Source organism: Panthera onca, chromosome X, assembly GCF_046562875.1.
Source record: "Panthera onca isolate mPanOnc1 chromosome X, mPanOnc1 haplotype 2, whole genome shotgun sequence".
NCBI classification, from domain to species: domain Eukaryota; kingdom Metazoa; phylum Chordata; class Mammalia; order Carnivora; family Felidae; genus Panthera; species Panthera onca.
Window position 1 is genome coordinate 128,416,979 of NC_138357.1, and position 22,287 is coordinate 128,439,265.

The window sequence follows — 22,287 nt, forward strand, 5'->3', positions numbered from 1 at the left end:
ATAGATAGATAGATAGATAGATATTAGATGGATTTATAGGTGGATGGATAGGGGATAGATAATAGATGGATAGATACATGCATAGATAGATACACAAGTAGATACATAGATAGATACATACACTGGATGGATGCATGATAGATAGATAGATAGATAGGGACAGAAACAGACATAATAGATAGATATAGATGATGGATGGATAGATGGATGGATAGATACATAGATAGACAGATAATAGATAGATATAGATGATGGATGGATGGATGATTAATAGATGATAGATAGATAGATAGATAGATACATAGACACATAGATACACGGATATAGATATGATGGATGGATGGATGAATGGATGGATGGATGAATGGAGATAGATAGATAGATATGATGGAAGGATAGATGGATAGATGTATGGATGGCAGGATATATGGATGGATGGATACATAGATAATGATTGATGGATAGATAAATGATAGATGGATAGATAGAGATTACATAGATAGAAAGTAGATAGACACATAGATAGATAGATAGATAGATAGATAGATAGATAATAGATGGATGGATGGATATATAGATGATTGATGGACAGATAGATAGATGATGGATGGATAGATAGATAGGTACAATTGCTTCTATCGCAAGATTTTTTTTCTCATTTGATTGTACCCTGTTTTACAGTCTTATTATGTCTGTGAAAACGGGGTACGGGAGCCAGACAAGCAGTGATGTTCACGCGAGCATTACCGTGGGCAAGACAGGCACATCATCCCTGGGAAGGGATCTTCAGCCAGAGCTCCTTAATTTCTGGAGACACAACCAAGGAGCCAGCGTTGCAAGGAGGTCATACTTCAAAGACATTCCAGTCCTGGGATCCTGCACGCCGTCCCCTCCCCCTCTCCCCCGCAGCGCCCTCTCTGCCCACAGACCTTCTCCCAGGGCAGCGCGTCTCGCCTGTAACCGACGCCTGGGCTGTTGGGGAAGAGAACACAATACAGCTCACTCCAGTTCCCTGCAGCATCAATGCAAATACAACGGAGGAAGCCCGAGGGCCCGGAGGGCAGGGGGTACAGTCCCCATCAGAAGGGATCCTGGTAGGAATTTGGGAACACTCTGTGACCACACAGTGACACGTCACCTCAGAGCCCCAAAAGACTCCAGACCAAAAACACGCAAGGATCCCGTTCCGGGGCGTGCACTGGAAAAAGTAGCCAAGGGGAGAAACGGGGAGAGGCTGTAAGTCCGGGTTGACAGCTTCAGTGTGCGACCTGCCCAGCAGGACTGTGACAGGGCAGCGGAAGGTCAGTAGCGCCAGGAAGCCTTCTGCAAAGTGCTGGATCCCTGGGGGGTCCTCAGCAAGAGCCATCTTGGTCCCAGGCCACATTCAGCAACGTCTGCAGGCGTTTGGGGCGGTCACAACCTGGGCAGCGGGAGGTGTTACTGGCCTCTGGTCTTACCCCTCAACGGGGAGCGAGGTGGGGTGCACCACAGGTCACGTGGAAATTCCAAGATGTGTCTCCTCTTAGTCGGGTTAAAAAAACTAAAGTAAAGCAAACAGTCCACAAAACACAAGGAGTCCCGCTGCCCTCCTCCATCACCCGCATCCCCGGGGGGCGGAACCTTGTTCCTGTCCTTTGTTAAGTTCACAAAGAATGTTGGACGCCTGGAGCCATTAAGACTGCTGTTATCTGCCAGGCGGGAGCCCCCAGTGGAAAGTCTGCAAGGCTCAGGCCCCCGGGTGGGGTGGGGGTGGGGGTGAACACACACAAGGGGCTTTGAGGGGGGACGTGTTGATGGGACGGCACGCCTGGGAATGCGCAGCAAGGTCTGGTTCAGGAAAGCCTTTGAAAGGAAGTCTTTGGTGTGACGGCTGTGCCTCCGGCAGGAGGAAGCCGGCTCCCCGGTGAGTAGAAAAGAACAGACACAAACAAGAGCAATGGCCTCAAACCCCAGAGCAGCTCCCCGGCGCGGGCATCCGCCTCGGCGGCTGCGAGGTTCCTGGCCTGTGATGCTGCTGGCCCGCAAGGCACACCTATTTTCTGTTCCCCCTTTTCCTTGCGGAGGCAGACGCAGGCTGCAGGGGAAGGGGCGCGGGCTGTGAGCAGCTGGGGAGAGGCATTTTCAAGGCAACCGGTTGGCCGCTTTGGAGGGAGACCCAGCACAGAGCCCTGAGCTGTGGACAGAGGTCAGGAGGTTGCCACCCGCTGGGGAACGAATGAGTCACCGGCCCCCGCGGGAGCCTTGTGCGCTGCCCCCCTGGCGCCTGGCGTGTTCTAATGAGTAACAGAAGGTCTCCTGTACCAACAGGCCGCTGGCCACGGCCCGGCCACTCTCTGCACAACCGAACTTGCTTCTCCTCCACGTCCTTGCTGTGGCTTTGAACGGACTGAGACGCTGTGCACATGCGTGCGGCCGGCCGGCCGTCCGAGGAGGCCTGGGCACTGGCGGCCACCTCAGGACAGTCCCGCAGGACCAGCCGTGCCCCCTGCTGCACCGCCAGCCGATCCCTGAGGTCCAGGCGGCCCGGCCCCCAACGGAGCACAGCCAGCCAGGTAACTGGGAAGCCCACAGAAGCGTGAAAGTATCACTGACTGGTCCCCCCCACCCCATCTCTCTCTCTCTCTCTCTCTCTCTCTCTCTCAGACACACACACACACACACCGCTGGGGTGATTGCAAAAAGGAACCAGATTGAAAGGAACCAGAAAAATCATGCAGAGGTGGGGAAGCATGGAGACGGGATTGTGAACGGGTCTCAGAGCCTGTGGACTCGACGTGGCTGGGATCCCGGAGACCGGAAAGCGAGCTGGTTTCGGGAGCAGGTCCAGGCAGAGCCGGGAAGGCAGGCTTGCTGTCTGGGGTCTGGAGGACAGCCGGGAAGCTGCGTGCAATTTCTTCCCACCCGGGGAAGACACTGCATTGAAGGGTTTTTCTTTCTCTGTGTCCTTATCTTTTAAAAAAAAAAATTGAGAGGGGCTCTTAGGTGGCTCAGTCGGTTGAGCGTCCGACTTTGGCTCAGGTCATGATCTCACCATCTCCGAGTTCGAGCCCCATGTTGGGCTCTGTGATGACACCTCGGAGCCTGGAGCCTGCTTCCGATCCTGTGTCTCCCTCTCGGCCCCTCCCCCACTCACACTCTGTGTCCTTCTCTCTTTCAAAAACAAATAAACATTAAAAACAAACGAATAAATGAAAAGACCGGGCATCTACGGTTCGTGGGGCGAACAAAGCTGACCGGATCTGTAAACGTTGTTTCAGTGGAAGTCCGTGACACCCAGTCACGTTCCAAAGGCAGAGTGGGGGTAGCAGCCACGTGGGCAGAAAAGCCCCAAGTATTTATCGTCCTGCCCATGACAGATGCACGGTGCACATTCTTAACACAGCGTTCAGCTTCCTTAAAGCCTTTCTGACAGAGAAGACCATTCTTACGAGTTTTCGGTAGCTGTTTTAAGGTTTTCTGGACACGATCCGAGCGAATCAAAGTTTCCCGTTCGATAGGTAGGTACTATCTTACGTGTTGAACATCGTTATTACATACGTCCTTGTTTCTTACAGGAAATACGAGCGGAAAGAGAACATGTTACGTCTGGAGCACGCTTGGTAAGGTAGAAACACGTGCAGTCGCCAGTCTTCTGTTTGCGTCTCTACCTTTCTTGACGCCCCCTCGCTCAGGACGCACTGATGGAGCGCTCTGGCACACCTAGTAATTGGGGTTTATATCGCTGTCCCACAGTCTGCAATCTGGGGGCCACTCGAAGGAATTCTATTCCACTTTTCCCAAACCGCGTCGTCTGGTTTTCCGGGATGCCCACACCGCAAATCTTCTTTGGAGACTCAGATCCCATGTTGATTTCATGGCCCCGGGGATTGGCACACGCTTGTCCCTCTGTATATGCACCTACCCACAGAGACTTCCAGAAACAGGAGGGCCCCCACAGAGGCCCCGGTTATGGTAGCGATAGTGGTAGGAAAGGCACCACCCCCCCTGCCTCGTGCCAGTCTTTGGTAGTTCCACATTCATGCTAGAATATACTGCGACTTTTCATAGACTCAGAATCACCAGATGGCATTGGTGAGCTTTTGCCCTGACTTGGGCCCTGACTCAGTGGCCCAGTTCCCACCAACGGGCCGCAGAGACCCAAGTTCAACACAGTTTACTTGTTTAAAGAAAAACGAGGAAGAGGCAAAGGCAGAGAGTTGTAGCTGTTCTGGGGACCTGATCCAAGCCACAAAAAAGGACTTTCCTCAGTCATGGTATGAGTCCTAATAACAGACCCCAGGGCTTCCAAAGACAAAATGTTTACACTTCAGATAAAATCATCAAGGGCCACCTGGGTGGCTCAGTCAGTTGAGCGTCCGACTCTCGATCTCAGCTCAGGTCTTGATCTCACCGTTCAGGAGTTCAAGCCCCACCTCAGGCTGTGTGTGGACAGTGCAGAACCTGCTTGGGATTCCGTCTCTCCCTCTCTCTCTCTTCCTCTCCATAATGCTCTCTCTATCAAAATAAATATACAAATGTAAAAAAATAAAAAATAAAAAACCATCCCTCTCTCTCTCTTCCTCTCCATAATGCTCTCTCTATCAAAATAAATATACAAATGTAAAAAAATAAAAAATAAAAAACCATCCCTCTCTCTCTCTTCCTCTCCATAATGCTCTCTCTATCAAAATAAATATACAAATGTAAAAAAATAAAAAATAAAAAACCATCCCTCTCTCTCTCTTCCTCTCCATAATGCTCTATCAAAATAAATATATAAATTTAAAAAAAAATAAAAAAACCATCCAGAAGGTGAATTGTTTTCAACTTTAAAACAAAACTCAAATACCTGAGAAATGTAGTCAAACCCTTCCACAGCACGATGCAATATCCAAGTCCCCTAGTGACGCCCCTACAAACGTCACTATTTAACTGGAAAGCAGCGTTAAGCTTTCGTTGGTGCCTTGTCTTGCAGGACCTGGCTAGCTGTGACAGTCGGCGCACTTCTGGGTGTGACGCCCTCCGCCAGCAGGGATCTATCTGGTTCGCGTCCAAACATCCTTCTTCTGATGGCAGACGATTTCGGCATTGGCGACATGGGCTGCTATGGCAACGACACCATCAGGCAAGGATCTGAGAACGGGTCCTCTGGCGTCTCGATGAAAACCCCACTGACAGGGGGTCAAACCTTTGACGTGTGCAGTCCGGACCTTGACCGGATTCCGCACACGTCCGTGCCACGCCCCCTCGCCCCTCGTTCTGCCCTCACCAGCGCTAACCCCAGCTCAGATGCCTCCTACGTGTGACTCCTCATTTCACTTTGAAACGTGGTTTCTATCAGCACAGCCCATGAGGGACAGTGTCCAAAGATTCATTGGTGTTGCGTCTAAGTCAAACACCAGGGCTTCCTCACCCTCCACTTCCGTCCATCAAGTCAAGCCTACCCAACCATGCATGACTTTTCCCCGTGCTCCCCTCTGGAAAGCCCTGCTTCGGTCACACAAATCCATGCCCCCGTCACCCCAACATACCTCACCACACTCACCTGTCATCGCTAGCCCGTCTCACGTAGAATGACCTCACTCCATCACCTGGGTCACATTCTAACTGCCCTTGGGCACTGAACTCAGCCAACACCAGGAAGTGTCATCTGAATCCCACCCTCGAGTCCCAACGACAGCGTGCGGCTGCCATGAGGTCGAATTTTCAGGTCCTCTCATGGTTCACGTGACGTCCAAAGTTCTGGCCACTGCCTTTTGGCCACTCCCAAGAACATCTTGCTGTGCTAAATGGTGACGGGCTGATTTTTCTGTGAAATATGTAGCAGTTCTTGTAGACAAAAAACTCGTGTGTGTCTTTGTTCAGCAACAAAACTGTTCGTGTTTCTTCTGCAGGACTCCAAATATTGACCGCCTCGCACGAGATGGTGTGATGCTCACCCAGCACCTCGCGGCCGCGTCAGTGTGTACCCCAAGCAGGGCTGCTTTCTTAACGGGCAGATACCCTCTCCGATCAGGTCTGTTCTCCCTCATGTCTCACCATGGCTCTGGAGAAGAGCGTGTTCCCTGTAACTCCTCTAACGCAGGTATTAAAGCATGGGTCCACTGGTATCGTGGGGAGAGAATAATCTGATATCGCCATAGTTTTACCATCAGATATAGAGCCCCACTGATAATGACGTGACTCAGATGGGGTGTTTCGGTAGGGAATAGACAAAAAGTTGGAAGTCTGTGTGATGTTCTTGGACGCTAAGGACGAAGAAGGTCCATATCAAGGGTTTTCCCCTTTGGTTAAAGCCAACTGATTGTACACGTCAACCGTATCTTGAAAGGCCTTCGCAGCACCATCTGAAGTAACGGGCTGGTGTTTGAATAACGACACTGGCCTGGCCATGTGACATATCAAATGAACTGTCACAGACCCTCCTGTATATGGGTCTCTGGCACCCTCTCATGTCCCAGGGAAGAAGGAATCCTGGCCAACTTAAGCTGAAACACCCCACCTGTCTTTGTTATGGCCGAGAACTACGTATGTTCCCCTAGTCTCCTGCGGAGTCAGATGCATTCTCAAAGGTTTGGAAAATCTCAGACAGAATTCTCCAGGTCCCCAAAAGGTGATCAGTGGGAACTATGTTCACTCTTTGAACCAGGTGGATCTTCCCTAGTAAGACTGAGCTGCATTGGTGAAAATGGTCTAGGGGGCATAGAGCACCTTCTAAGTCAGTGGTTTTCAACTGTATACTTCAGAATTTCAGAAAAATGTTTAACCTACCTTTTGGAACACTCGTGTCCATGCCTTGGGTATGTCAGGGCTGGTAGGAATTATAGCCGTGGCTCCCTACCTTGCTGGCACATTTGAATCATCTAGGGCGTCTTGCAACCCACCCCAAATTCTACCCCCAACCAACTGAAATCAAGCTCTCTGGATTGACGACCAGGTTTCAGAATAGTTTGAAGCTGCTCAGATGATTCCAAAGTGTAGACAAGTTTGAGAACCCCTGGGTTATATCAAGAGTTTGGTGAAATTACAAAACCAATTTTAACTCCCCTTTCTGTGTCCTTTCATCCTCTTTGTGTGTATAACCTGCACACAGCAGCACAGTTAAGTGTTTTCGCTAATTGTTCAATTAATTTTTCACTGCCTGTTTTACATGCAAAATTAACCATAATGGCAAATGTCGATGTGTGATGGTAACACTTCTTTGAAAATGATTCCTCAAAGGTATGGTTTCCAGTAATGGTTATCGTGTTCTTCAGTGGACGGGAGTATCTGGAGGGCTCCCGACCAATGAGACAACGTTTGCAAAAATATTAAAGGACAGAGGCTATGCCACTGGGCTAATAGGTATGTGCAGTTTTTAAAGTATTAATCACATTACTTTTATATGAAGAGGATATTCAACCATAAAGCTTGCAAATTACGTGGTCATGACACACTGGGATCGTCCACCGGACAGAAAGCTCCCTCCGTGCATGCAGGAATGACCTTAATACCTGCAGGTTGCTTCGTGCAAAGTACATGCTCAAGAAATGTCCGCTTAATGAAACATCTAGCATGTCATACTATTTGCTGATGCACTGTCACAAAAAAATTAGAAAACTCTTTTCTAATGTCACCAAATGACCAACAATTTCCCCCTAAATTCCGCTTAGAAATGTGCCTCTTAGTACATTCCCTCTCTGCTTCCATAAATACCATGCTTACTTTTCTGTATGTCAACAAACCATGTCATGTGTAAGTACAATCAGGGACAGCAGTTTCTTTTTTTCAACGTTTTTTTTTGGTTTTTTGTTTTTTGTTTTTTTTTTTTTTTTTATTTATTTTTGGGACAGAGAGAGACAGAGCATGAACGGGGGAGGGGCAGAGAGAGAGGGAGACACAGAATCGGAAACAGGCTCCAGGCTCCGAGCCATCAGCCCAGAGCCTGACGCGGGGCTCGAACTCACAGACCGCGAGATCGTGACCTGGCTGAAGTCGGACGCTTAACCGACTGCGCCACCCAGGCGCCCCAGGGACAGCAGTTTCTTGAGAGGGGACCAAGCTGTCACTATCGTTATCATCTTATACTGATAATTTTTATTAACAGTGCCATTTATTGATCAAAAAAAAGCAAGACCACCTGATACGCTGACCATCAAATCTGATAGGCTCTTTGTTGTTTTGGGGACAGAAGTCTACCCACATGGAACATTCCTTGGAAAATTGATGAGGTTTCCTGGATGGGAGGCACCACTTGGGGTGGTGGGAAGATACACAGGCCTCTTTGTCAATACCCTAGTAGTGACAGTAGAGAATCTAAACACCTGTCATTGGTTGAACTTGACAGTTGTGTTCTGTAGAAGCTAATGTCCACCATGACCCTGACCATCATTTCAGTGCTTTAACAAAGAGAGGGACAACCCCAAAGTCAAGAAATCTTTTCCCCACTGACTACAGCAGATTGCATTTTCTTTTTTTTTTTTTTTAACGTTTATTTATTTTTGAGACAGAGAGAGACAGAGCATGAACGGGGGAGGGTCAGAGAGAGGGAGACACAGAATCTGAAACAGGCTCCAGGCTCTGAGCTGTCAGCACAGAGCCCGACGCGGGGCTCGAACTCCCGGACCGCGAGATCGTGACCTGAGCCGAAGTCGAATGCTTAACCGACTGAGCCAACCAGGCGCCCCCAGATTGCATTTTCTAGAGCAATCTGAGCATCCTGTGCCTTCCTTATTGACCTACCAGAGACCTTTGCAAATTCAGCCACAGTAGATTGAATAATGCTCACCAGAGATCATGTCCTACATGCTGGAGGCTGAAAATATTACTTTCTATGGAAAAAGGGTCTTTGCAGATGTGATTAAGTTGAGGATCTTGATATCACCTCACACCTGTCAGAACGGCTAACATTAACAACTCAGGCGACAACAGGTGTTGGCGAGGATGCGGAGAGAGAGGATCTCTTGCATTGTTGGTGGGAATGCAGCTGGTGCAGCCCCTCTGGAAAACAGTATGGAGGTTCCTCAAAAAACTAAAAATAGAACCACCCTACGACCCAGCAATTGCACCACTAGGCATTTATCCAAGGGATACAGGTGTATCCTAGTTTCGAAGGGGCACAGGCATCCCCATGCTTATAGCAGCGCTGTCAACAATAGCCAAAGTATGGAAAGAGCCCAAATGGCCATCGATGGATGAATGGAGAAAGATATGTAGTATATTTATACAATAGAGTATTACTCAGCAATCAGAAAGAATGAAATCTTGCCATTTGCAACTACCTGGATAGAACTAAAGCGAAATTAGTCAGAGAAAGAAATATCATATGACTTCACTCATATGAGGACTTTAAGAGACAAAATAGATGAACATAAAGGAAGGGAAACAAAAATAATATAAAAACAGGGAGGGGGACAAAACAGAAGAGGCTCTTAAATATGGAGAACAAACAGAGGGTTACTGAAGGGGGTGTGGGAGGGGGGATGGGCTAAAAATGGGGAAGGGGCACTAAGGAATCTACTCCTGAAATCACTGTTGTGCCATATGCTAACTAACTTGGATGTAAATTTAAAAAATAAATGAAATAAACATCACAGTTATGTTCACAAATGAAAAAATAAAATAAATAATAAAATAAAATAAAATAAAATAAAATAAGGATCTTGAGAAGACAAGATTGTTCTAGATGACCCACGTGGGTCTTATGTGCAAGGACAAGGGTCCTTTAGAGAGAGATGTAGAGAGATATATGACACAGAAGGGGAGAAGGCAGTATGGCCAGAGGCAGAGATGGAAGGGATATGACCACAAGTCAAGGAACACTTGGAGCCTCCAGAAGACATAGAGGCAGGAAAGATGCTCCTGTGGAGCCTACAGGTGGAGCACAACCCTGTCACCCCTTGATTTCGGGCTTCTGGCCTCAGAACTACGACGGCACAAATTCCCGTTGTTTCAAGCAACCACGTTTATGGTAATTCGTCACAGCAGCCTAGGGAACAATACGGCCCCTAACGCTGCCACATGAGGTCCGGGTCCAGGTTGTGCTTCAAATCACAGTGAGCACTACTCACACCCGTCTGCTGTCCTGCCCTTTTTCCGCTCCCAGCAGAGTGCCTGGAATGTGGCGAGCACACGATACCCACTAACCAATGACCCAACTATTTTGCCTTTCAGGGAAATGGCACCTGGGTCTCAACTGTGAATCTTCCAACGATCACTGCCACCACCCTCTCAACCACGGATTCGACCATTTCTATGGAATGCCGTTTTCCATGATGGGAGACTGCATCCGCTGGGAGCTGTCAGAGAAGCGTGCAGGTATGGAGCGGAAACTCAACGTCTGCTTCCAAATCATGGCCTTGGCTGCCCTCACGCTCACCGCTGGGAAACTCACCCACCTGACGTCAGGCTCATGGACTCCAGTCATCTGGTCAACCATGGCTGCCATGTTACTCTTCACGACCTCGTATTTCCTGGGAGCCCTGATTGTTCACGCAGACTGCTTTCTGATGAGAAACCACACCATCACTGAGCAACCCATGCACTTTCCAAGGACGACGTCTCTTATTCTCAAAGAGGTCTCGTCCTTCATCCAAAGGTGAGCATCCAAGGAAGGGTTGGCTTCATCCTAGGGCTCTGGTCCATGGTGAAAATGCATTTTGAAAAGTCTTTTTCTATAATGAGGATAAGACCAGTGAAATCACCGTAGCCCAGAAAGACGTTTTTGGTAAACTGTGTCATAGATGATGTTCAGTTGAGCCCCACTTGAGTCAGTCCCATTGCGTAAGCACCCGCTGATCACCACCGGCCGTATTTAACTAACAAAACAAACTGAAACACCCGTAGATTTACAATAAATTCTAAATATTTTTAAAGCTCTATCATCAGAACTACATTGTCCTCTTGGTAACTCTATGCTAAATGTGAGTTTGAGTAACAAGGAACTTACTATGTCAGAGCCCAGAGGGACTTGATGAAAAGCTATGCCAAACAGAGGTGGTTTCTATGCTCCCCAAGGGTGTTCCAGTAAAGTGGGGGCAGGGGGACCCCTGGTGAACCCCAGTTCACTTGGTGGTGATGAGGTTGTGATCATGTTCCAGAACATTCTTTTCATGGAAGTGCCTAACGTGAGTCTGAAATGATGTTGACAGTACAGTTGACCTTGAACAATGTGGGGGTTTTGAGACCCCCACACCATGTGCTGAGGAAAATCACGAATAACTTTGACTCTCCCAAAACGTAACTGTTAATAGCCTATTGTTGACTGGAAGTTTTACTGATCACATGAAGAGTCGATCAACACATTGTTTGTGTGCTGTATGTATTCTATGCTGTGTTCTTACAATAAAGTGAGCTAGGGAAGCCCAGGTGGCTCTGTCTGTAGAGCATGGGACTCTTGATCATGGGGTTGTGAGTTTGAGCCCCACGTTGTATATAGAGATTACTTAACAATAAAACTTAAAAAAAAAGAAAGCCACATATGCAATATCACTTTATCCTATACACTAAGGATTGAGGTGGGAACCTATACCGACATAATTGAATGAAATAAATAACTGAATTAAGTAAACTCCAGCCACCTGGAATTGTCTTACCTTCAGATCCAGAGGCACATACACCTATAAACTGCTAAAAACCAGGAAAAAAAATACGTGTCATATCTGTGCCATTTTTTAAGTTTCTTCATTTCTTTTTGAGAGAGAGAGAACCAGCAAGGGAGGGGAAGAGAGAAAGCAAGAGAGAGGATCCAAAGTGGGCTCTGAGCTGTCAGCACAGAGCCCGATGTGGGACTCGAAGTCAGAAACCGTGAGATCATGACCTGAGCCAGAGTCAGACGCTCAACCAACTGAGCCCGCCAGGCGCCCCTCAACAGACTTTAGAAGGGTGACGCCATCACATTAAACACTAGCAGGTAGACTTCTTTAAGGATTTGATGATCTAGATCCCTATTTTGCGTCTTCTAGGGCCTCGGTCTCTGCTTTACATAAAAGTAAACCCAGTCGTGTTATTTATTCTCAGAAACAAGCAAACACCTTTCCTCCTCTTTGTGTCCTTTCTACACGTGCACACCCCTCTGATCACCACCGAGAAGTTCCGCGGGAAGAGTGTCCACGGGCTGTACGGGGATAACACGGAAGAGATGGACTGGATGCTGGGTAAGTAAGTGCCTTTTCCCCGTGCAGACTGGATGGTTGCTTCTCCGGAAACAGCAGCAGGAAAGGAGATGAATGCAGACTACAGACGGAAGAGGCAGTGTGAACAGTGCGATCTCATTGCACAAGAAGGCTGCGAGCGATTGTAGCCTTTTCATCTCTCTGATGGCTTTGTTTCTTCTCGTCACACTGTCTTAGGTGGGTTGATGTTGGATTTTCCCCCAGGAGAACAGAGCTTAAAATCCCCATGGGGTAGGATTGTCTTGCCCTGTTCTCCCAGTGCATCCCCTGCGTTTGGAATGATGCCCGGAATGACAGAAAGGGCACATTTGTCCCATGAGTACATGGACACACACACACACACACACACACTTCCCTGCTCCTCACACGAGGATTCGGGTCCCCTCGGGCTGACGCGCCGGTGGACGGAGAGGGCCAAGAGATGCAGAATGATGGGAATCAGATTTTAGGAGAAAACGTACTTTAAGCAATTCGCCGAAAACATCACCTTGGAGGAAAATGTATGACTTGAATGAACTGTTGGAGAAAATAGTGACGGTTGTGAGACCTGTAGGCAAAGATTGATGTCACATCGCGTCCCCCCGTGGGACTTTGTGATGCCATTTTCTTCAGGGCGAACTCATTCACCATTACCACTATGGTCCTTGTGTGGAAAAGATGAAAAATGACTGGAAAATCCAGAGTCGGATGGCCAACCAACTGAGCCACCCAAGCACCCTGGATATTGAGTGTTGAAAATGGAATTCACCATGTCACGGTTGGGGGAAAATCTGCTAAATGAATGCATGTGCAGGTGTATGTACTCGAACACTTACTGAGTGATAGAATCTGAAATTCTACAGTACAGAGCTAAGAACCCCCTAAGTCCATCAAGATAAGGAACCCAAGGTACATTTAAGGAATCTTTTCTATAGCCTTAGTGCCTCTGTGTTCCAATTTCAAACACAACCAAACCACAGTATGATCATTTAAAAAAAAAAATTTAAACATTTATTTATTTTTGAGATGGAGAGAGACAGAGCATGAACGGGGGGAGGGCCAGAGAAATAGAGGGAGACACAGAATCTGAAGCAGTCTCCAGGCTCCAAGCTGTCAGCACAGAGCCCGATGAGGGGCTCAAACTCACAAACCATGAGATCATGACCTGAGCCGAAGTTGGTCACTCAATGGACTGAGCCACCCAGGCGCCCCTAAAAAATTTTTTTTAACGTTTATTTATTTTTGAGAGAGAGAGAGAGAGAGAGAGAGAGAGAGAGAGAGAGAGAGAGCGCACAAGCAGGGGAGGGGCAGAGAGAGAGGGAGACACAGAATCTGAAACAGGTTCCAGGCTCTGAACCATCAGCACAGAGCCCGATGTGGGGCTCGAACTCACGGACCGCGAGATCATGACCTGAGCCGAAGTCGGCCACTTAACTGACTGAGCCACCCAGGCACCCCGGTAAGATCATTTTTTAAGTGAAAATAATTGTCCTCACGTAGAGAGGCGGAGGACAAGGGATTTTTAGGACAGAGAAACTATTTTGTCAGTTACTATAATGCCACATACATGGCATTATGCACTTTATCAAAAGCTTTAGAATGTACAACACCAAGAGTGAACCATGGTTTAAACTGGAGACTTCAGTTAATAATCGTTTATCAGGGGAGCCTGGATGGCCCAGTCAGTTAAGCATCTGACTCTTGATCTCAGTTCACACCATCATCTCACATTTGGTTGAGTCTGAGCCCCTTGTCGGGCTCTGTGCTGATAGCGTGGAGCCTGCTTGGGATTCTCTCTCTCTCCCTCTCTCTGCCCCTCCCCTGCACGTGGTCAATCAGGCACTCTTTCTCTCTCTCCCAAAATAAATAAACTTAAAAAAACAAAACAGTTTATCAGTATCCCTCATTGATATGACTCAACTTCTCTATAAAACCCAAAGCCATTCTAAAAATAAAATCTATCCATCAAAGGAGGGGGGTTCAATAGAGCCACAAATTTAAATATCTTTGTCCAAAACAAAGCAACTGAACACAAAGAGACGGCTGAACAATGAGTGAAAAAAAGAAAAAAAGAAACAAAAATAGCGACATGGTTCATTTAAAGCTACGTGATTACACTCCCTCCAACCAATTAAAATGCAGAGATCATCAGACTGTATGAAAAAGCAAGACTCAACCCAAAAGAGATACTGGTTAAATATAAAGAAACAGATGATAAGGTAGAAAAGCCAATAATGGGATCTCTTTGGGACCATAGTCAACCTCCATGACACCCCGTGCTCATGACAAAGCAAGTTGGAAGTTCTGTCTATTGTTAGGAAGAAATAAGATTTCCTGTTGAGGTAACTGTGAGAAACTTTGAGCCACACTGGTAAACTATTCTCCATTAATGGACATATATCTCCAATGCCATTGTCAGCCTGCTTCTTAGACCCTCTTGGTCTCTTTCCTTTTTTCCTTCTCTCCCGTGTGTGTGTGTGTGTGTGTGTGTGTGTGTGTGTGTGTGTGTTTAGTTTTTTTTTAAAGTTTATTCATTTTTTGAGAGACAGAGACACAGAGCTTGAGCGGGGGAGGGGCGGAGAAATAGAGGGAGACACAGAATCCGAAGCAGGCTCCAGGTTCCAAGCTGTCAGCACAGAGCCGGACGTAGGGCTCGAACCCATGAACCGTGAGAACATGACCTGAGCTGAAGTTGGATGCTTAAGCGACTGAGCCACCCAGGTGTCCCCTGTTTTTCATTTTTCGTTTTTGTTTAATGGAAGCATGGTTGACTCCATAATCTTCTTTTGCCTCCTTTTTAAATTTTTGCTATTTTTCTTCCTATGCAATATATTCTGTGTAGCTTGCCTGAAGCATGTTGGAAACAGAATGGGGTGCATCCGAGGGTGTATATGAACCTTGGGTCGGTGATGCTCAGGATAGCATGACTACACTGGCGTTCGCTCCCATTCATGTGCTAACACTAAAGGCTTATTCTCATGGAGAGCTCCAAAATACTCCACCACGCACGGAAGACTTTGGTTTAAGACGGCCTTCCCGTTTGACTGGCTCACATGCCGTCTATTCTTTGCAGGGAAGATCCTTGATACTTTGGACACGGAAGGCTTGACCAACAGCACCCTGGTTTATTTTACGTCGGATCATGGGGGATCTTTAGAGTCTCGACTCCGAAACAACCAGTATGGCGGCTCGAATGGAATCTATAAAGGTAGGGAGAGTCCCAGATCCTTGTGTCTGGTCTTTATCTCCACCCTACAGTTCCCCACCCTTCCCTTGGAATGGGGCCATGCATGTCAAGAGAGTCACCAGAGACTCTGCCTTTCTATTCAGGGTAGAAAGTATAATTTGTCATACTGAAACTTGATTTTTTTTTTTTCTTTTGCACAACGCTGTGGTTTCGGTAGAATCACAGAATTATGAAAACATCACCACCGCTCAATCGCAAAACACAGTCAATTCCTCAGAAAGAAACTCAGTACCCATGTGCAGTCATTCCCGGGTCCTCCCTGTGCCCAGCCCCTGGCAACCACCAACTCTTTCTCTGTTTGCCTCTTCTAACCAGTTCATGTAAATGAATCGTGCAGTACGTGGTCCTTGACAACTGGCTTCTTTCAGCGAGCACGATGCCTCTCCCAGGTCCGCCCACATCGGGGCACGTGTCAGTGCCGTGTTCCTTTTTATGGCTAAGCTTCCACTGTGTGGAGGGGCCACAGTTTGATTACCCATTGATTGAGGGAGGGACTCAGGAATTAGGCAATGCATCCAAGGAGGGCGGGTACCCGTGGTGGCCACATCATATGCAAACTAGAATGCTATCAACCACAGACATATCATTATCAGATGTACCCCAAGGATTGTAAAACACACTGCCAAAAAAATACGGCCCGATCACATTCTTTTCTGTTCGTGTTTACACACAGGTGGCAAAGGGATGGGGGGCTGGGAAGGCGGCATCCGCGTCCCGGGGATCTTCCGGTGGCCTGGGGTGCTGCCGGTCGGCCGAGTGATTCACGAGCCCACCAGCCTGATGGATGTTTTCCCCACCGTGGTCCAGCTGGGGGGCGGTGAGGTGCCCCAGGACAGGTACCTAACAGCCCAAGGAAACTCAAGCAGCTCAGTTTTGCATGCAGACAAACGTGTATGTGAAATGTCATTGTCACTTCTGCATTGCGTGACATGCCCGTGATATCAGTTTCTGGGAAAACACTCCAGGCCCCCCGTTATGAGCTATTAGGATCAGCTGTCCGCTTCATTTGATACACAGAATGTTTATTTCCCTTCTCCTGATTCATAAGTGGAGCCATGTTATTATGGTGGCCATTGAAAAAATCTAACAATTCATCGTGGGAAATTACTTTTCATGTAGTGTGGTAGAGATTTTGTACAGATTCCAATTGTTTTGTCTTAAAAATTATAGAGACTTTTTGGGGAAATAGAAAATAATATTATTTCATAATCTAATTAATTATGTATATAATCATAATGATGCAAAAATATAAGAAATATATGATTCTCATACAATTATAAATTGATATATATCATGTCGATCTATCTATATGTAGATCTATTGATATGTAGATTTAGATATGATTTAGATACATTTTCCATATTTTATGCATATTCATGTAAATACATGTATATTTAGACATTTTTCTGAACAGACAAAAAATTTAATGCCTTCATGGTATTTTCTTTCAACCATCCCCTTATAATTTTTAGCCTCGCTTTAAAAAAAATACTGTCTTATCATGTTATTGTCTGTCATGATTACCTCCTTATTAAGAATCCCCTAGAAGGTGAATTCCTGAGTCAAAGCGTATGGCCGTTTACAGATAAATCTCTTCGTGTATTTTGTCAAAATTTTCCTTAGGAACCACAACCAGACATATGCAAGATGTCTACTTTAAAACATAACAGAGCTAAGATAAATGTAAATTTTGTACAGGTAATTTATATAAAATTACTCATATGTGTGTATACAAATATACATATATGTGTGTATTATAATTTCCACCATTTTATCCCTGGAGAGGTTGAGTATTTCATACCTTTAGTCAACATTCTTCTGTTTTTTCTTGCATTGAATATCATATCTCTGGTTGGTTTTTTTTTTTTTTTCTAACTGGGTGCTAATCTTTAAATTAATTTCTAATTTATCATTTGCTTTAAAAATAAAAATTTGACATGTATTTATGTGTATATATGTGTGTGTATATATACACACAAAACCAATGTTATATATTATATGTGTGTGTATATATGGATATATATAAGGATACACACATGTACAAAACCAATACTATATATTATATATATGTGTGTATGTATATAAGAATATATATAAAGATATATATATGTTTATGTGTATATAAACACGATGAAGAACATTAATGAAACTAGAGAAAAAGATCCCCTTTCCATGGGCATCTGTCAAAACCTATCCTCAGTATCGGTGATTTACATATGACCCTCAAGATTCTGAAAAGTAATCAAGACAATTAAGAAAAATCAAGAAGGATCGCTGCAGTTGTCCATAAAGTCATTTGATTACCTTCAAGTATGGGGAAAGTTAATGGCCCGATACATCCACTCAACTTTACCGCTTTAGGAGTGGTGGGCAAGTCCCAAAGAAACACAGACCGGTTTCCCACCCTGAAGCAGTGGACCCCGTCACTAGGACATCAAATGCTCAGGGCCATCCCTGCAAATCACAAGTAGTGGGTTTCAGCTGTCTCCTACAAAGTGTGGAGAAAATGGAACCAGAGTCCCTAGAAGACCTCAGTCCTGAGTGGGATGGAGTCACACCTTGGAAACCAGAGAAGACAAGGAAGGGAAGAGGGAGGAAAACCCAACAGGTGGGGCTAGGGGAGGGAACACAAAAGCAGGACAAGCGGCAGGCAAGGAAATGGTACTCAGTCTTGATGAATGCACCGTAGGCCGCAATGGCTTAGAACCCAGCACAGTATAAAACCAAAGAGACAGGTCACAGAACCTTCGGCTTACGTTTGCATTCCTAACAAGGTCGGTCTGGTAATAGCTGGATCCTTGGGGATACTTTAGCCAAAGGTGATGTTGGCAGACAAAGAATGGAGGCACCTGTCCCAGTGCTTCCCTAAACTTGCTAAGGCTCGAGCATGCCTTCCGTGCATCCTTGCTGCACCCCTGAGTCCCTGTGCTCCTCGTCTGCAGGGTGATTGATGGCCGGGACATGCTGCCCTTGCTGCTGGGGACAGCACAGCACTCGGATCACGAATTCCTGCTGCATTACTGCGAGAATTTTCTGCACGCAGCCCGCTGGCACCAACGTGACGGTGAGTTCTCTGGAACACGGAGTCATGTCTTGGCTTGTACTCCCATGGCTCTGCTTCACACGAGCCCTTATTATCCCTCTCTTGACAGTGTTTTCCCCTCACAGCTTCCGGATGCAAGCGGTCAGTCACCTTATCACCATAGTACCATTGTTTAGGGGATTTCATTTGGCCTTCCAGAACACAGGTGTTCTAGTCTGCCTCTCATCTTTGAAACCTGTGCTCTTAACCTACATTGGTCTCCACCTGTCCCAACCACCTTATCTCAACGACATGATTTCATCCTCGTAAGAATCACAAGTTTATGATATAAGCAGCAACATGCATACCAAATAATTTTTGCATTTCAAAACTTCCTGGGCTATTTTGGCCCAACTGGCCTTTTAAAAGAAGTCTAAAATCATTTGCAAGGGCTTTTTTTTACTGTTTATTTTTTTTACAAATATTTATTTTTGAGAAAGAGTGCAAGCGGGGAAGCGGACAGAGGATCCAAAGTGGGCTCTGCATTAACAGCAGCAAACCCGGTGTGGGGCTCGAACTCACGAACCATGAGATCATGACCTGAGCTGAAGTTGGATGCTCAACCAGCTGAGCCACTCAGGATCCACTGCAAGATTTTTTTTTTTAATCCGATGGGACTATGATTTGGCTCTGCATCCCATGTATAAACTGACTCTGAGAGAAGGTTGGTTATTTTACAATATCAGATTTTCCTGACTGAGTCACATTATGCCCCTCTACTTAGTCTTTTTGTTTAAAAAATATTGATTTCATCAAGCACATTGTTCCCATCCCTACTAATTTCATTGTATTTTAATTGCCTCCATATTTCTATGCATCTGATCTCCATCATCACTTAAGTGGCATTGCTAAAGGTTTTCCATTGTTAGAAATTTTTTGTTTAATTCAGCTCTTGCATTTACTGTAGAACTGTTAGTTTTGAATTTTACACACAATTGATTTCTGCTGCCACCTTTGTCTTCTGGTAACAGGGTTTCATTTATTTGAGTTACTTTTCTTCATTTCTATTTCCCTTCTATTACTCTTCTGTGCCTTGACATTTTCTCCTCTCTTTTGGATTTGCCCTATGGATTGATTGGATTTGTGACTTTATGATTGCATAGGTTTTGTGTTTCTTTTCTTCCTCCACTGTTTGGGAAGGACTGTATCCTTCTTGTGATTTAACTGTTATCTTTCCATTCCTCAAAACCATCCTCTAGAAGTCTCCAGCCATTGGAATCAAGGGTGAAGGAATACCTCTTGGGGTCTCCCTTATTTGAGGAAGTTACCATAGATTTTTTTTTTTTTTTTTTTTTTTTTTTTTTTTTTTTTTAGTGTTTAGTGTTTTAGTGTTTAGCATTTTTTGGAGAGAGAGACAGAGTGTGAGCGGAGGAGGGACAGAGAGACAAGAAGAAACATAATCTGAAACAGGCTCTAGGCTCCAAGCTGTCAGTCCAGAGCCCGACACGGGGCTCCAACTCGTGAACTGTGAGTTTGTGACCTGAGCCAAAGTTGGACGCCTAACTGACTGAGCCACCCAGGTGCCCCCTATAACATACACAGTTTTCAAATATTTATTTATTTTTGAGAGAGAGAGAGAGAGTGAGCAGGAGTAGGGCAGAGAGAGAGGGGGGCAGGATCTGAAGAGGGCTCTGCAGTGACAGCAGCAAACCCAATGACGGGTTCAAATCCATGACCGTGAGATCATGAGTGCTGAAGTCAGACACTTAACTGATTAAACCACCCAGGTGCCCCTAGACTGTTTTCTTTAAACGTCCCTCCCTTTTCATCCATTATTTTCCATATTATTGTAATCTACGTCCAGGCTCAAGTTTGTTCTTTTACATTGTGGCTGCCCGTTAATGACCTCTCATCTCACAGTAACTGGGCGAATATCTCAATGTTTTTTCAAGGTCAGTAGACAGTGGGTGATTCTGGGAAGCCAGTGAGGGAGGGTGCTGTTGAAGAGGCTTGAACGTTGGGAATACGCCCCCTGTCTACTGCCCCCGCCCTGGGTTATACATGGCTTCTCCAGACTCGCTGTCGGGATACACGCATGGGGGCCTCCCTCCCAGAGCAGCAGGAAGCCGGGAGGACAGGCTGTGCAGCTGGCACAACCCAACTCTGGGCAGGAGGCCAGTGCAGCGACCTCCCCGGTCCCTCCTTCTATTCTTTCAAAATCCCTTCCTGAGGCAGAACTAGGATGGGTGCCCTCCCAGAGAGGAAGGTTGGTTGCTATAGCTTGCCCCCTCCTTTCTTCCTCCCTCCCTCCCTCCCTCCTTTCCTTTCCCTAGCTGCCCAGCACCCTGGAGCAAGCTTCATGAGAGCAGCTAGTGCCCTTGTAAGCCTCTGAGCATCCTGCCTGGAACTACCTACCACACAAGGAACTCACTCCTTTGTAGCTTTATTGAGTTGCCCAGTCTGCCCCTCCATTCATTGCATCAGACACTTGGGCTTCTCCCAACACCCGTCCTCTGTCTCCACCTCAACTCATCCTCCTTCTCCAGGTCAACCCTCTGAGATTCGTGTCCTTCCCTCAGGAGGAAGACTGTGGAAAGTCCACTACATGACCCCAGTGTTCCACCCACATGGAGCTGGCGCCTGCTACGGGAGAGGGGTCTGCCCGTGCTTCGGGGACCAAGTGGCCCATCACGACCCACCTCTGCTCTTCGACCTGTCCAGAGACCCCTCCGAGGCGCACGCCCTCACGCCGGACACGGAGCCCGCCTTTTACCAGGTGATGGACACGATCTCACGCGCCGTGGAGGAGCATCGCCGGACGCTCAGGCCAGTCCCAATGCAGCTGGACGCGCTGGGAAACATCTGGAAACCCTGGCTGCAGCCGTGCTGTGGCCCGTTTCCCCTCTGCTGGTGTGATCGGGAAAACGGCCAAGCATAAGCGCCTCCAGGGAGAACCAGGTCCCCCTTCCAGATCCCTGCAGGTCTTTGCTGGTGGAATTAAACCTCCCCTAGCGGGTTAAGTTATCCATTTGTGAGGGCAGACTAGTTTTGCGTCTCAAAACAGGAAGTTATAAGGAAGAGGCAGCCGGGTGCAGTCACCAGTAGGTAGAAGGAGCCATGGGGGGTTGGGGGGGTGTTCAGACCACCCACAACGAAGTGGGGAGGAGCAGAGCCCCCCACCCCCACCCCAGGGACTTTCACCCACAGACCTCAGTGTCACCCAGAGGAGGCCACTCTGGCCCCATCAAGAGCTCCGGATCCCAGCGGAAGGGAGGTCCGTGCCAAACAGATTTTCAGGCAAAGAGCAGGTGCGCACCCAATATAATCAACGACCCCGAAAACGTGGGAGTCGGGCCAGTTCAAAGGGCACAGGCGGATCATTATTCTTGGTGAACAAATGCCCCAGTGATTTAGGGACACCCAGAGTTTGGGGGCTGTGCTGAGAATTGCACGTCGTTCGGCTCCGTGTCGGAAGGTCACTGCGCGATGAGCAACCTCCCTTGCTGGCTGGCTTTGCACCGCACCTGCCCAGGACGGGACACCGGCAGGACGGGGCCTTTACTCCAGACTCCGTGCGCAACTACCTGTCGGTGCACACACACAGACACCTAGTCCCCGCCTGTGACCCTCCCCTGAGCCCAGCATCTGCGAGGAACCACGGAGGACGCAGCTTAAACCACAGAAATGTATTCTTTCAAAGCTCTGCAGGCCGGAAGCCCCCCAGCAAGGCGCGGGCAGTAGGGCAAACTAGGCCCACTCCCAAGCTAGCGGGGAACGTTCATTCCCAATTCCTATCGGCCCCAAATGCAGAACTGAGCTGGAAGGATAACACGGGAACTAAGTAGCCCCGCTCACATTCTCCACACCCCCCCCCCCCAAACTTGGACACAGAGTAGGAGTCTGCGTCC

At 47.2% G+C, this 22,287-nt stretch overlaps 1 protein-coding gene across 1 annotated transcript; it reads left to right on the top strand.

The window, feature by feature from the left end:
• Positions 1-3,533: 3,533 nt before the first annotated feature.
• Positions 3,534-21,403, top strand: LOC145714342 (arylsulfatase L-like). Its single transcript, XM_081793804.1, has 10 exons — positions 3,534-3,599; positions 4,955-5,104; positions 5,874-5,995; positions 7,201-7,323; positions 10,132-10,555; positions 11,977-12,113; positions 15,184-15,318; positions 16,031-16,193; positions 18,300-18,421; positions 20,959-21,403. Exons 1-10 carry the CDS (start codon positions 3,577-3,579, stop codon positions 21,315-21,317), a joined length of 1,758 nt encoding a protein of 585 aa, XP_081649930.1. The 5' UTR covers positions 3,534-3,576; the 3' UTR covers positions 21,318-21,403.
• The last annotated feature ends 884 nt before the right edge of the window (positions 21,404-22,287 follow it).

Excerpts from the sequence above, each read along its gene's own strand:
- LOC145714342 (XM_081793804.1), top strand. The coding sequence starts at position 3,577 with ATGTTACGTCTGGAGCACGCTTG. Across the intron at positions 5,996-7,200 it reads CAGATACCCTCTCCGATCAG|GTATGGTTTCCAGTAATGGT; the intron begins GTCTGTTCTCCC and ends GATTCCTCAAAG. Across the intron at positions 10,556-11,976 it reads GTCTCGTCCTTCATCCAAAG|AAACAAGCAAACACCTTTCC; the intron begins GTGAGCATCCAA and ends ATTTATTCTCAG.